A 14,856-nucleotide genomic window follows, 5' to 3' on the forward strand; every position below is an offset into this window, starting at 1 on the left:
ACTGTCTCATTTGTTCTTGTATCCTTGATGATGCTTTGGACAAGTTGCCTGAAACTCCACAGGCACCCGTGAATGCATGAATAAACAAGTGCACGAATGAATGAACTTATCCCTGCTGTATCATAATGGTTTATTTACAAATCTACCTCAATCATTTGGTTATGAGTTCCTCAAGAACAGGGACTCCGCCATACCCACCCATCAAACCCAGAACCCCGCGCGGGGCTGGCACCTCGTAGAGGCTCAGCACATGCTCCCTGGACTTCTGTCATCAAAGGGGTGCACACACACAGTGCACACAGGAGGTGGGATCCCACCTGGCTTCCTGGACTTTGCTGTCATCGCCTCTGCATTTGTAGTTTTCAATATAGCCTTCAGAACAGTTGATCAGATTGAAATCAGGGTTGCAGACGCTCAAGAAATGAGGACGCAGGCGTCCTATGGAGACTTTGGCAATGTCTGTGAAGGACTGGCTGATGGCACAGCCAAAGAGGAAGCATCCCACTTGCTTATAGAGGGCTGCCACGTAGGGATTCTGGATCGTCGATCGGGACTTCTCCTTCAGGTAATAGATCCGATAGAATTCTCCAGTGATGATCTAAAAGGAAACCAATAGAGGAATCAGGCAGTATCAGGACCATAATCAAAACTGCTGCTGTAAAGAATATTTAATGATGTAAGAGAATGTTCAGTATATAATGCAAGTTATTACCTAGGAAACCCCAATTTTCTATTTGAGAAGTATAAAGTTACAAACATGCACAGGAGAAAAGTTCCAAGTGCTAACTAACATGGTCATTACTTCCCTTTTTCAAGAAAGTCCCACCTGGCCATGTAGTACCCTCATAATAAGAAAAACATACAACCAACTATATTGTTATGTAAATATATATATATTTTTTTTAACAGAAGAAAGAGATAAATAAGAACTTAGCTATATAAACTACAGTTAGATAAGGAATCAAAGACACAGTAAGAGTGGTCAGGATGGCAGAGGATCTGAGCAAATGGGAGGATTCTGGGATTTGGGGTAAAGGATCACCAATAAATAACATTCTAACTCTACAAAGGGCCTCAACCTTGTGCGAACATTGAGCCATGGTGGGAGTTTCCATAGTGAAGGGTGAATGCCCCAAGACCAAGTCCTAGGTTTGGGTCCAGGCTCTGCCACCTACCTCGTGTCCTTCAGCAGTTAGTTATGTACTTAACCATTCCAGGCTTCAGTTTCCTTCTCCGTGAAAGGAGGCTACACACCTTTGCAGAGTTGTTGGCTTAAATGTGGTAAGTGAACTGAGTCATAGAAAGTGATTCTTCCACCTTCCTTTTTATTTATCTATTTTTTAAGATTTGACTTATTGGCTTTTATTAAAGAGAGAAGAGAGAGAGAGGAAGGGGGGGAAGCAAGAAGCATCAACTCGTAGTAGTTGCTTCTCGTATGTATGTGCCTTGGCCTGGCAAGCCCAGAGCTCTGAACCCCAGCATTCCAGGTCGAAGCCCCAAACACTGTGCCATGACAGGTCAGGACACTTCCTTTTTAGAAGTATGATATAATGAAATGAACACTGGTCAACAAACCAAGGAATGTGTTTTGTTACAATGCCCGTCAGTGTTTGGGAATTCCCTCAAGTCTGCCTGCATTGTCCTTCCCATCCTTCAGGACTGCGAGTGAGTCCTGACACTCAGGGGACACTAATCACTATTTAAAACAAACAAAACAAAAAGCCACCAATTACTGAATACCTAATTCATACCAGGCATTGGTTTTCTATATTTTGTGAAATCCTCACAACACCCATGATAGATACTGTGGAGGCTCGGAGAGAGGAAGCATTCAACTAAACCTGTCTGGTTTTAAGAATGTGGGGCCATTCCTGGCCAGGTAGCTCAGTTGGTTAGAGCACTGGCCCAATACACCAAGGTTGTGGGTTAGATCCCTGGTCAAGGCACATACAAGAATCAACCAATGAATGTATAAGTAAGTAGAATCACAAATTGATGTTTCAATGTTTCTCCCGCTCTCTTGCTCTCGCTCTCTCTCTCTCCCTTCCTCTCTCTCTCAAATCAATAAATAAAAAAGTTTTTTAAATGGCAGCTATTAGGTTTGCAATTCTTAAAAAAAAAAGAAAGAAAGAAAGAAAAGAATGTGGGGCCAGCTGCTTCCCGGTGAGATAAATGCCTATGCTGCCTACGCAACAGAGGATCTGTTCTGTTTGGTGATGCACCAAAGCACACAGCCTGCTGCCCTTAACTCCACAGCACAGCCCCGGCCACTTCCTGGTTGCAACCACAGTCCAGGCCGAGCGATATTCAACTCATCACTCACCACAAAGTCCCTTTCACTCTGCCTCACAGGGCTGGATAATGAGCTACACTTGCCCTTTCTGGGAGCACATTCTCAACCACAAGGGAAGCAGTAGACTGACACACAGGACACTCCTTTCCAAAGCCTCCTGTTTTTCTTTCATAGTAGGCGAAGGCATCAAGACGGGGGCTCTGATCCAAGTCCTCAAAGGCTCCAAAGTCTGGGGATAAGATGGCCATGAAAGGAGGGGCATGCAACAGGGAAAACAGCTACCTCCACTGCTACCATTCACACAGCAAGTCTGTATTTCTAAGTGCTAGCTATTTCTAAGTGCTACACTTCAGTTTCCCAGATCATACTGAGTGTGATCCTATATTAGAGGGAGACAGGCAAAGGCAAGTCCAGCCCAGAACCCAGGCTTACCCTTTCCCTGGGTGAGCAGGACCAACACCTGATCCCACAGAGGTGCTCAGAGACTATCAGTTGAATGAATGAATGAATGAATGAATGGGAGCAGGACAGTGGTCCTCACAATTGCCTTGTTGCAAAATTGGAAATATCCTCTAAACATTACCAAAAGTCCTTTGATAACATGTTGCAAAGATTAAAATCTGAGAAGCACAGCGAGTCAGAAATGAAAGGATCCATTATACACAGACGAGTTCCAAGTAAACTCACATCTAAAGATTAGACCCAGGTGTTCCAAGTCCCCACCCAGCATTCTTTCCCCATTCATGGTCTAATTCCCCTTTTGAACCTGTTTACACTTTTACCCTATGTAACCTGACAGACTAACAAGTTCCAGATGTTTATTGATGCCATCGTGTTCTCTAACTCCTTATTCTTCTTTATTTATGTCATGCCCATTTGACTTTGGACACAGGGAGAAGAACACCAAACTAGGAATCAAGTCCCTTTTTACTGAGGGAATTTTGCATAAGTTAGGCTCTCCGTTTGCAAAATGAGGGCGCTAGGCTCTGTGATTTATTACCTTATGATTGCAATGACATTTATTCTCAACTTTCCTCTGCTACCTCCACCACTAACCTCCCAACCCAAAGGTAATAAGCAGAAGGAAAGCAAGTAACTTCCTCGGAGATGACCACAGGCAATGAGCAGAACCGAAGCTCTGTGCAGTGCCTGCCCTTGGATTGCTCCTGAGGTCCTTGAGTCACACACCACTGTCACAGATGAAGAAACTGTTTCTAAACTGACTCAGCTTGAGCGTGATTTCCTGTTTGATGCTGAGAAAGAACACGTGGGTTTCCACCACAAATTAGCATCTTTTACGTGAATTTACTAATGAATCTCATGCGAGTCACTTCTCTGCTTCAATTAGTTTACAGAGAAAGGGTTTGATTATAACTCAGATTTCTTTCAGGTCTAACGTCCCTCAAACTTCAGCTTTCTGTGCCCCAGTTTTGCAAACAACTAAGCTAAAATGCTTCCTCCCATCATGGGGAGATAAAGAGGTAAGGAGAACATTTTATGATACCTCAAATCCCTAATAACAATGCTAATCACAGCAGCAATCATTCTCATTTCTTTTGCACTTTACAGTATCATGTAATCTGCAACTCTATATATAGAGAAGATATACCCATTTTATACAGATGGTAATACTGAGGCTCAGAGAGATCCTGATTTATCTACAGCAGGGGTAGTCAACCTTTTTTATACCTACCGCCCACTTTTGTATCTCTGTTAGTAGTAAAATTTTCTTAACTGCCCACCGGTTCCACAGTAATGGTGATTTATAAAGTAGGGAAGTAACTTTACTTTATAAAATTTATAAAGCAGAGTTACAGCCTGACCAGGCAGTGGCGCAGTGGATAGAGCATCGGACTGGGATGCAGAGGACCCGGGTTCGAGACCCCGAGGTCGCCAGCTTGAGTGCGGACTCATCTGGTTTGAGCAAAAAGCCCACCAAAAAAAAAAAATAAATAAAAAAAAATAAAAAAAAATAAAAAAAAAAAAAACAAAAAGCCCACCAGCTTGAACCCAAGGTCGCTGGCTCCAGCAAGGGTTTACTCGGTCTGCTGAAGGCCCGCGGTCAAGGCACATATGAGAAAGCAATCAATGAACAACTAAGGTGTTGCAACATGCAATGAAAAAACTAATGATTGATGCTTCTCATCTCTCTGTTCCTGTCTGTCTGTCCCTGTCTATCCCTCTCTCTGACTCACTCTCTGTCTCTGTAATAAATAAATAAATAAATAAAAATTATAAAGCAGAGTTACAGCAAGTTAAAGCATATAATAATAATTACTTACCAAGTACTTTATGTCGGATTTTCGCTAAATTTGGCAGAATAAATCTTTATAAAACAACTTACTATAGTTAAATCTTTTTATTTATACTTTGGTTGCTCCGCTACTGCCCACCATGAAAGCTGGAACGCCCACTAGTGAGCGGTAGGGACCAGGTTGACTACCACAGATCTATAGGATTAAAAGCATAACCCAGATATTCTGACTCTTAAATCCCAAGACCTATGGCAGACAACATGGAGATAATTCTATTATTTCTATTGTTATTAAAAACAGTTTCCACTGTAGTAGAGCAGTTGTATATTTTCAAGGATTCAGCCAGGCTGAAGCCATTTAGCAGACACATGACTCCAGGACCACATGGCTTCTGGGGCAGCCCTGACAGATCTTGGAGTTAATGAGCAACAAATTATGTATTTTCTCTATCCCCTCGTACAGAAGGGTCGGGGAGTCGACAACACAGCCATAAATCATCATTATGAACCAGCCGGACTTGGCTTCTTGTAATCCTAACCTTTAAAAGACCATTTAATGAAATTTGGGCTGTGAATGACGGCCCGCATACCTCACCTCTGCAGAAGAGGCGAAGGCTTAAATTGTTCTCTGACATGTTACACACCTAACTGTGGAGTCCCAGAGTTACTGCTTTCGGACTTTATTCATTACTCACAATGTTTTTATTTCTGGGTAATAAAATAAGCTCTTCTCTCTCCCCTCTCTCTCCTCCTACTAAAGCTCTGTCTCCACCCCCAGACTCCTGCCCCTGGAGCCCTCATTTCTGCTTCAGTCAGCAAGGTTGTGATATGTAAATTTCACTACTGAGGAAAATGCCTTCAATGTTGATCCCTTTCTGAAACAGCAAGCAACAGATTCTGGGGGGGATGGCAGGCTGCCAGGCGAACAGAGGCGAACTCTCCCCTACCTGCCTCTTAAAGCTCTTGGCACAGAATCTGGAAACTAATAAACTGGGAAAGCATTGCAATTAAGCTATGAGGGGACAGAAACGGCTGCAGTTCGGGGCGAGTTTGTCTCCAATTCTAAGAGGGCCGCTCTTCCTGTCTTTTTGGGTGTAAAGAGCTCCACTGCCCACATATTCACAACTATTGAACTGTTCGGGAGAGGAAGTGTGGAGAAACATTAGGACAGACTTTTTGGATGGAAGAGAGCAGAGGGTGGTGAAAGAGGCACTGACTTTGGAGCCAGTGAAACCTTGGTCTGAGCCCCATCTCTTCCCTTAAGCAAGTGACTTCACCGCTCTGGTTTAGTTCTCCTGGTCTATGAAAGAAGACTGAGAACATCTACTTGGCAGGATCGCCAAGGGGACTCAACGTGATATGTCAAATGCCCAGCACTGGGCAGAGGAGCCCTCTGAAAGTTAATTTTCTTCTTCCATTGGGAAAGAGAAACAAAAAAATTAACAAATACTTGTAGAGAACATCTTTTCCAAGATACTTCCACAGAGCTCCTTGGAAGACAACATTCCAAGCTGAAGTTTAGAAGTGTCACTCCTCCAGGGTAGAACCAGGAAACACATGTACAGGTGACATGGGCTTTGACTATTTTATCTAAGATGACTTTTTTTTTTTTTTTACAGAGAGAGGGATAGATAGGAACAGACAGACAGGAACGGAGAGAGATGAGAAGCATCAATCATTAGTTTTTGTTGTGGCACTTTAGTTGTTCATTGATTGCTTTCTCATATGTGCCTTGACTGTGGACCTTCAGCAGACCAAGTAACCCCTTGCTCAAGCCTTGCTCAAGCCAGCGACCTTGGGTCCAAGCTAGTGAGCTTTGTGCTCGAACCAGATTAGCCCGTGCTTATGCTGGCGACCTCGGGGTTTCGAACCTGGGTCCTCCACATCCCAGTCCACTGTGCCACTGCCTGATCAGGCTAAGATGGCTTTCTTTTTTTTTACAGAGACAAGAGAGAGAGTCAGAGAGGGATAGATAGGGACAGACAGGAACGAAGAGATGAGAAGCATCAATCATTAGTTTTCGTTGCACATTGCAACACCTTAACTGTTCATTGATTGCTTTCTCAGACGTGCCTTGACCGTGGGCCTTCAGCAGACCAAGTAACACCTTGCTCGAGCCAGCGACCTTGGGCTCAAGCTGGTGAGCTTTTTGCTCAAACCAGATGAGCTCTCGCTCAAGCTGGCGACCTCGGGGTCTCGAACCTGGGTCTTCCGCATCCCAGTCTGACGCTGTATCCACTGCACCACCGCCCGGTCAGGCTAAGATAGCTTTCTTGAGGGTACAAAGTGGAAGGAAAGTCTACACCCAAGGCAGAGAGGGCATACTGTATTGTTAGTGTCATTTTTATTTTTTTATTATTTATTCATTTTAGAGAGATAGGAGAGAAAGAGAATGAGAGAGAAAGAGAGAGAAAGAAGAGGGAGAGGAGCAGGAGCAGGAGCAGGAGCAGGAAGCATCAACTCCCATATGTACCTTGACCAGGTAAGCCCCAGGTTTTGAACTGGTGACCTCAGCATTACAGGTCGATGCTTTCTTCACTGCACCACCACAGATCAGGCTGTTTGTTATTTTTTAACATTCCCCTCTATTTTGAATTATCTCAAGAAAACTAAGGTTTTTGCACAGTGTCTCAAAGATCCCTCTTTTTAGAGAGGCAGAATTCATCCTTTTCCCCTACTGAGTTTGAAGGACCAACTTCCCTATATTCAGATCTGCTTGAATAATGATATTTGCATAGCACTTTACAGCTTACAAAGCATTTTCACATCTACTGTGTCATTGCTTCTCACAACAGCCTGTGAATTACTAAGTTATAAGTGAGTTTGGTGAAGGGCAAAGAGGCCAGTGAAACACTCTCAGTCAAAAAATAAGGCTGTGGCAGGGCAGTCACTGCAGCCTGGACTTCCTCATTCTAGTTTTTAAGCTCTGATCAATGGCATCAAGCTGTCTTTCTTAGAAGTCCTAGCAGGCAGCAGGGTTTATGACCCCAGTGAAATGAATGCTGCCCCTGGTAAGGACATGTCATCATAGGCACTTGGACACCCAGGCCCCTGCTAGCCACAGAGCACGGAGTTGTTCTTTCACATCTCCGCTGTGCAGATTAATGAACTGCTTTCAGTCAAGAAGAGATTTATTCAACAAACATGTGATGATGAAGAATAATAAAGGGAGAATCATATTTCTCAGTGTATTTCTCGGTCCTAAGGGAAAGGAAACGTAACATGTCTAGGTCCTGCTTCTAAGAATGGAGACACAGCATAGCTGTATTTTCTCTGACGCTGCAGGCTCTATCTACTGCAAGAAAATGCAGTATCTTTGTGACTACAATAACTGATGAAACATTTCATTTTTTATTCTCTCATTTGGTTGTCCTCAACCTCTTTGGCAGAAGATCAGCGCTTCATAGACTGTGAAAGCTAATGAGGACACAGATCTTCCCCAGGCCACCAGTGGGCTCTATGGGTAAGTAAAAAATCCATCATCTCTGCCCTGGCCGGTTGACTCAGTGGTAGAGCGTCGGCCTGGCGTGCAGAAGTCCCGGGTTCGATTCCCGGCCAGGGCACACAGTAGAAGCGCCCATCTGCTTCTCCACCCCTCCCCCTCTCCTTCCTCTCTGTCTCTCTCTTCCCCTCCCGCAGCTGAGGCTCCATTGGAGCAAAGATGGCCCAGGCGCTGGGGATGGCTCCTCGGCCTCTGCCCCAGGCGCTGGAGTGGCTCTGGTCGCAACAGAGCGATGCCCCGGAGGGGCAGCGCATCGCCCCCTGGTGGGCGTGCCAGGTGGATCCCAGTCGGGCGCATGCGGGAGTCTGTCCCCGTTTCTAGCTTCAGAAAAATACAAAAAAAAAAAAAAAATCCATCATCTGGAATATGGACAACACAGAGGCCACCCTATGCCCACGTGTCTTATGAAGAAGGCAGTCTGAAGCATGAAGCTTCATTCTTTTCCCCAAAGTGAAGGACTCAAAGCCATGTACCTCCCAGATGACTAGCTCTGCCTGTCCATGCAAGGGTCTCCTGGCTGTTCTTTCCTTTTTTTTTTTTTCTTTCATTTTTTTGAAGCTGGAAACAGGGAGAGACAGTCAGACAGACTCCCGCATGCGCCCGACCGGGATCCACCCGGCACGCCCACCAGGGGCTATGCTCTGCCCACCAGGGGGCGATGCTCTGCCCATCCTGGGCGTCGCCATGTTGCGACCAGAGCCACTCTAGTGCCTGAGGCAGAGGCCACAGAGCCATCCCCAGCGCCCGGGCCATCTTTGCTCCAATGGAGCCTTGGCTGCGGGATGGGAAGAGAGAGACAGAGAGGAAAGTGCGGCGGAGGGGTGGAGAAGCAAATGGGCGCTTCTCCTGTGTGCCCTGGCCGGGAATCGAACCCAGGTCCTCCGCACGCTAGGCCGACGCTCTACCGCTGAGCCAACCGGCCAGGGCTCTGGCTGTTCTTTCTTAGCATTGCCTACCACACATCTCTCACTCCTTTTGACATGGATATTCCTAAACTTCCTTAAGATAGCATCACCCTGCTTTTCTTCCTCTTTCTCAATCAGCTTTTCCTTCTTCCAGTGGCTCTACTTCTGGCTTCCACCAGACAAAGGTAGGTCTTCCTAAGGTTGTATTCCTGCCTGTCTGCTGTAATCTCAGCTGCTTCAATACTTCCAATTATACTTTGGTGAAAATGCTCTCCAGAGGGCATCTCTCTTTCTCTCTCTTTTTATCTCTCTCTCCTACTTTCCCTCTCTCCCTCTCTAGTTTTAGCTTACACCTTACCCTCTATCAGCCCTATTCCAATCTTCAGTCAAATGTCCCAAATGGCTATCAAATCAACGGGATTTGCATGCTTTCCTAACCATTCTACTCATTCCAATTGCTGCCCCAAACCTCACTTTCATTCCCTCCATTTCTGCTCCAGGTGCCATGAAACATATAACTTCAAAGACACGAGATTGTAGACTCCTCCATCTCTCTTATCCCACTGTCATCCAATGTTGCTCACCCTGCTTTTGCAAGGCCTCTCACACGTCATCTTTTTCTCTCTCTTCCCCTTGGCATTGCCACCGCTGTGGTTCAGGTCTTATCTTTATGTGGGCTGGAAAATTGACCAAACTAGCTTAAAATACTTTCATCAATCTTTTGGCAATTAATTGCAGGAAAAACTCCTCAACATTCAAGGAATTTCACAATCTTGCTGTAATCTTTTCCTATCTTATCTTTGTCTTACTCCTTTAGACTCTATTTCTCCAGGCAAGCGAGTCTATTGTTTAGCCCCTACTATCCTCACAGCAATCTCTTCTGCCTGGAATGTCAGGATCTCTGATGAATCCCAAATATCTTTCCAAGTAGAGCACAAGTGCCAACTGGCATACAAGGTTAGGTCTTCCACGTAAGGGTCTTTCAAGATTGAGCTGAGAACTCAGTTTCCTTGTGTGTAAAAACAGGGACACTGAGGTACCAACAGCTCAAGACCTGTTGTGATAATTAAATGGATGAAGGGCTCAGGGAATGATGAAGCCTTTGTCAATGAAAATAACCTTCACTACTCTTCCTATGAACACTCATAGTACTGTATTTCTCTCTCAGAGCATTTGGACTGTTTTGCCTTTGAAGTTTTTGCTGCTCCCTCTGGGGTCCAGCACCCTGCACTGCCCTGACTCTCTCTTTATTCTTTGACCAATGCTTTAGTCTTCTTGAGGGTCTAACAGGATAGTCAGTCTTATACTTGCCCTGCTTCCTTTTTAGACCATAAGCTCCGAGAACAGGATGTGCCTCAAACATCAGCTTCTAGACCAAGCTGTTTACCACATGCTTGTTACAGGGAACTCACCAAGCCATCTACTTATACCAGGGTATCACCTTCTGCACAAACCACTTCATACAAGTCACTTATACATACCATCAGTCACTCTCAGGCACGCGACCACCTGCCCAGTGGTCTCAACGTTCTGTCTTCCTCCATACACTGAGCTCTCCAAGTCCAAGATCTAAAAGCTCTGATAGCTCACTAATAAAGAGCACTCTGCATAGCACTTCAATAAATGTCAGTTCAAGTGCTGGGCTTTGAAGCCAGACAGACCTGGATTTTAATTCCTGCTCTCCCATTCACTAAGCAGAGTAACCTTACACTGGTCACGCCATCCTCCTCGTAAGCCTCAGTACCCTCCCTCCCTCCCTCATTGTAAATGAGGTAAACAATACCTATCTCTTGCAGCTGTTGAAGAGGATTTAAGATAAAGCATCTTAGTTTCTGGCCCATTAGATAGCTCACAAATGTTATCCAACCCTTTACCCACTCTCTAATACAGTCTGACTCAAAGGACAGATTTCTCAGCCTCTTAAACATTATCATTTAAAATGGAGAAAATTGTCAACTTCATATTAGAGACATTATTCAAATAGTCATTAACCCCTCAGCGCTCTGCCTAAGGAAGAATCGTGGGGGCTCTCATTTCTTCAAGGGTATGAGCAGGGTGGTGGGCAAAGGAACAAATGACAGCAAATCCTAATCGCAATGCCTGTGTTTTGTTAAATTGCGAAGAGATGCCCCTCCCACCACTTCTCCAGGAATAAGTAGGTCTCAAGAAAAACTCCGTAGCCATCTGATCAGAGGGGATGACACAGTTGAAGGATTAATGGGCCCCCTCTCTGTTGGTGGCCTTGGTAATTGCACAGATGTAGTGGATTGTAAACTAGGGGACAGGGTCTCTCACTAAGGCACCGCCAGGCCAGCATGACTTCACTTTTTTCAGAGTTGAAAACTTGACTAACCTTTAATGAGGAGGCAGTCCTGGAGAACCTCGTTTCCTTGGCAGTGCTTTCTCAGATAAAGGGAGACGGGGTGTGTGTGGGGGGTAATGAAGTCCAGATGTAGGCAAACTGAGCCTGATCCTGAATAAACAAGTCTTGGATGCATTAAGCTCTTCTTCATGTCTCTCCAGCAAAAAATTTTCATGTGGTACAGAGCACGTTCCGTGGGCATCACAGAACATATTTAAGATGTTTAGGGAAGCAAATAAGACACTCCTCCCTGCTCTGGACATCCTCTGACAACTTTGGACCCAAGACCTTTTGATTTTCTTCCCATAAGGTATGTAAAAATGTGATTTTTTACAAATATATATTGAGTACCAAAGTCTGTGCCTTGTACTAGCAGTATATAATCAAATCAAATCGGTCCATATCCTGATGCACCTAACAGGGTAAGCAGGGTACAGACAAGTAAATAGACATGGCACTCAACACAGTAACCGCAAAGCTAGAGGTGGGCTCAGGGATCTCGGGGACCTTTGGAAGGCAGGGGAAGAGGCAGCCAAGGAACGGTTGCTGTAGAAGGAAACGTCTGCTTGGTGCTTATCTAGTCACTACCATGGGGCAAGAGGGAAAGGCCTGCTCTCTGCCTTCCAGGAACCTATTATCTAGCTGGGGAGACAAGACGGGGACACAAATCACATCACAAGGCAATGTGTATTGAAGGTGCTAGTTGTCTGCTGGAGATGGGGCTGCTTCTAGCAGCTCGGTGATGAGGAAAAACATGCAGCCAGCTGCACCTGCTACACTAGGGCTGTTTGGTAAATAATCGTGGAAGGGAGGCAGGCTTTTGAAGGCAGCCGTGGTGTCGTTATTTTTTCAAAAGTTTTGGCCTTAGGCTCAGAGGACTCCTGTTCTGACCCTGCGAAAGCCACACTATCCTGGAGCCCCAGTAACCTAACCTGTAAGAATCAAACTCCCAAGGCGACTGCCTGCCAGGTGCAAAAGAGAAGATGTGCACCTGAAGGCCACTTTATAAGCTGTGTGACACTACAGAAATGACAAGAACGATTCTCACTGATGATGAACATAAGGCCATTTGATGTGACCTCAGAAAGAGCCCATGGAGTTGGTGAACTATTGTCAACACCTTACAGAAAAGGAAGATACAGCTGTTTTCCAAGGGAGACAATGGCTTTGCCTGAGGTTGAAGGACAAGTAACAGAACAAATAAGCACAGAATCTAAGTTAGATGATGCCAAAATCTGTTTTTCTCCAGCTAGGAGTATTATTAAGAGGATTAGATTCAATGGGATCCAAGGGTTAAAGTAGCCTTTTATGGCTGGAGAGAGAAGAGAATTCACCCATGGATCAACTCCAAGATATTAAGAATCTATATAAACCCCTTTCAGGGCTTGACCACGGCAATCACTGATCCCATATTTATTTAAAAAGAATTCTGAGAATTTTTTCAATATTAAAACCATTGCCCATAATACTCTTCACAGCACAGCACCACGCAACATGACAGGAGGCTAGATAGGAGATGATATTTTACTATTTGCTCCTAATCTCATGGCTGCTAGAGTCATTAAGCCTTTATAAGGCAGGGACAGGATCTATTGCTTTGTGGATTTGGAAGGAATTCTTATGCTAATTCCAGAATCTGAGGTACATCTGAAAAAGAGGTCAACATGACCAGATTTTTCCCCATCTCCTGCCATAGAAGGGTGTCTGCTTTCTACAACTTCTGACTTTCTCCACCAGCGCCATTCCATTCCTTTGTTATGGGGACATTCAAACAGAAGCAAGGGCACCCAATCAGTCAAGGCTTCCCTTGTTATTTATTTGAAACAAACCTGCATGTAGCAGCACAGGACGACTCAATCCCCAGCTTCGAGTGCCCACCTCTGGCTGTCACCGATGCCTTCTGATCAGAAGAAGCAGATTCTGGAAGGAGCCAGCCAGGCTCTATGACTGGTGGTGGGACTCAGCCAGTTCACACTGGGTCTGCAGAACCAATACCTAGTTTTTTGGTTGAGTTTGGTGAACTGGTTGTTAAAATGGCACTTGTAATCAGGGTTCTCTCTAAGGTGGGCACCTGGGCAGCTGCCCAATGTGGAAATCACAAATTTACATTCTTTACTCTTTCTTAATGTTCGTCTGCACAATAGCATATTCTAAGTGCCCGAGGTAATGTTCACTCAGTCCATAGGTGAAAAAAATTTGACGAAACTATGCTTGTAATATTTATTCGTTTCATAGAACTCATTATACCTTTGATGAAATACTACATTTTAATTCCCTTGCGTTTGTTACTTCAGTAAACAAACATATAACGTAAAGAGGAAAAAGTGCCAAACAGCCAGGGGGTGACAAGCTGTCCTTTGTTTCAGCTTTGTGTATGCCCAAAATTCCCCCAAGATATTATGAGTATGCAGGTGTTCTCCAAATGGTGAAACCAATAGGAAGCTAGGACACAATGAACCAACAGAACTATCGATTTCAAGGGTTATCTTATCGCCCATTTTGGAAGCTGTGAAAGTATTAAATACATAAAATTATAAACTACCCTTTGGTATATAGGTTTTTTTATGCTTAAAACAGTCATTAGGGCAGAGAACTGGTTATTAAATTATTTGAATCCCACCACTGTCTATGACTAGCCACAATGGGAAAGGTGAAAACAGGTGCTTGTTGTTGTTGAATTGAAGCTGTAAAGCTTTGCCAGAAATGAGTCTCCTAAAGTGAACGATTCCCTTTCCCATGAGGACTCTGGCACTGAACGGCAGGCAAGCAGGCGAGCAGATCGCATTCAGAGCCCACGTCTCACACATGCCTCCAGCTGGAATGTAAGGGCTGGGTCAGGAGGTAAAGGTGCTCCTGCAGAGAGCACGGGAGCGACAGTCACACCTGGGTTCCAGTTCAGTAACTATAAGGAAAGAGCAGGAAACAGCAGTCCAAAAGCTGCATGCAGTTCCTTTCCTGGTTCTATTTTTACCAGAGATAGGGTCTTAGCTAAGTCAGTTCATGTTGGTGACCAAATAAACAAACGGTATTTTTGCAATCTGGACAGAGGTGCTGGGCCCAAACCCCACCTCATTTGCCTAGTTAACAAAGAGCTACACCTGATTCTCATTTGTCTCATCCATGTTCTCCGAAGGAGACTGGGAGCTAGTTTCTTATTAGTGTAAAGTAGATTTGGATGGTATGGTGGGGGTTGTCTTTGAGTTGCCTTGGAAACTTAATTGAATTGCTGATGGACCACATTTTTTTCTATGAATAAAAGTGGATGTGCTTCTGGGAGTACAGATGTTACAGTTAAGGAACAGTAGAGACTGTTTGCCGTGGCGTCCTCCTAAACCCATCTGTGTGTGTGTGTGTGTGTGTGTGGGTGTATCTTTAAGTCCGTCTATCATTTATTTCAATTCCATACCTTTTCCAGTTCGAAGACCCCATAATAGACTTGTCGTGGCTGGACCCTAACAAGTTCACCATTTAAAGAAAAATCTGTTCACTTATTTATAATAAAAATAGTTAAATTTACTGAGTATACAGTAGGAGCCAGGC

General features: G+C 44.6%; 1 protein-coding gene across 1 annotated transcript in view; it reads right to left on the reverse strand.

The window, feature by feature from the left end:
* Positions 1 to 14,856, reverse strand: part of PLPP3 (phospholipid phosphatase 3) — an 86,414-nt gene that overhangs the window by 24,481 nt on the left and 47,077 nt on the right. Inside the window, exon 3 of the mRNA XM_066376393.1 lies at positions 318 to 598. Within this exon, the coding sequence (XP_066232490.1) occupies positions 318 to 598 (281 nt within the window). The remainder of the gene's footprint in view (positions 1 to 317; positions 599 to 14,856) is intronic.

Source organism: Saccopteryx leptura, chromosome 3, assembly GCF_036850995.1.
Source record: "Saccopteryx leptura isolate mSacLep1 chromosome 3, mSacLep1_pri_phased_curated, whole genome shotgun sequence".
Lineage (NCBI taxonomy): Eukaryota > Metazoa > Chordata > Mammalia > Chiroptera > Emballonuridae > Saccopteryx > Saccopteryx leptura.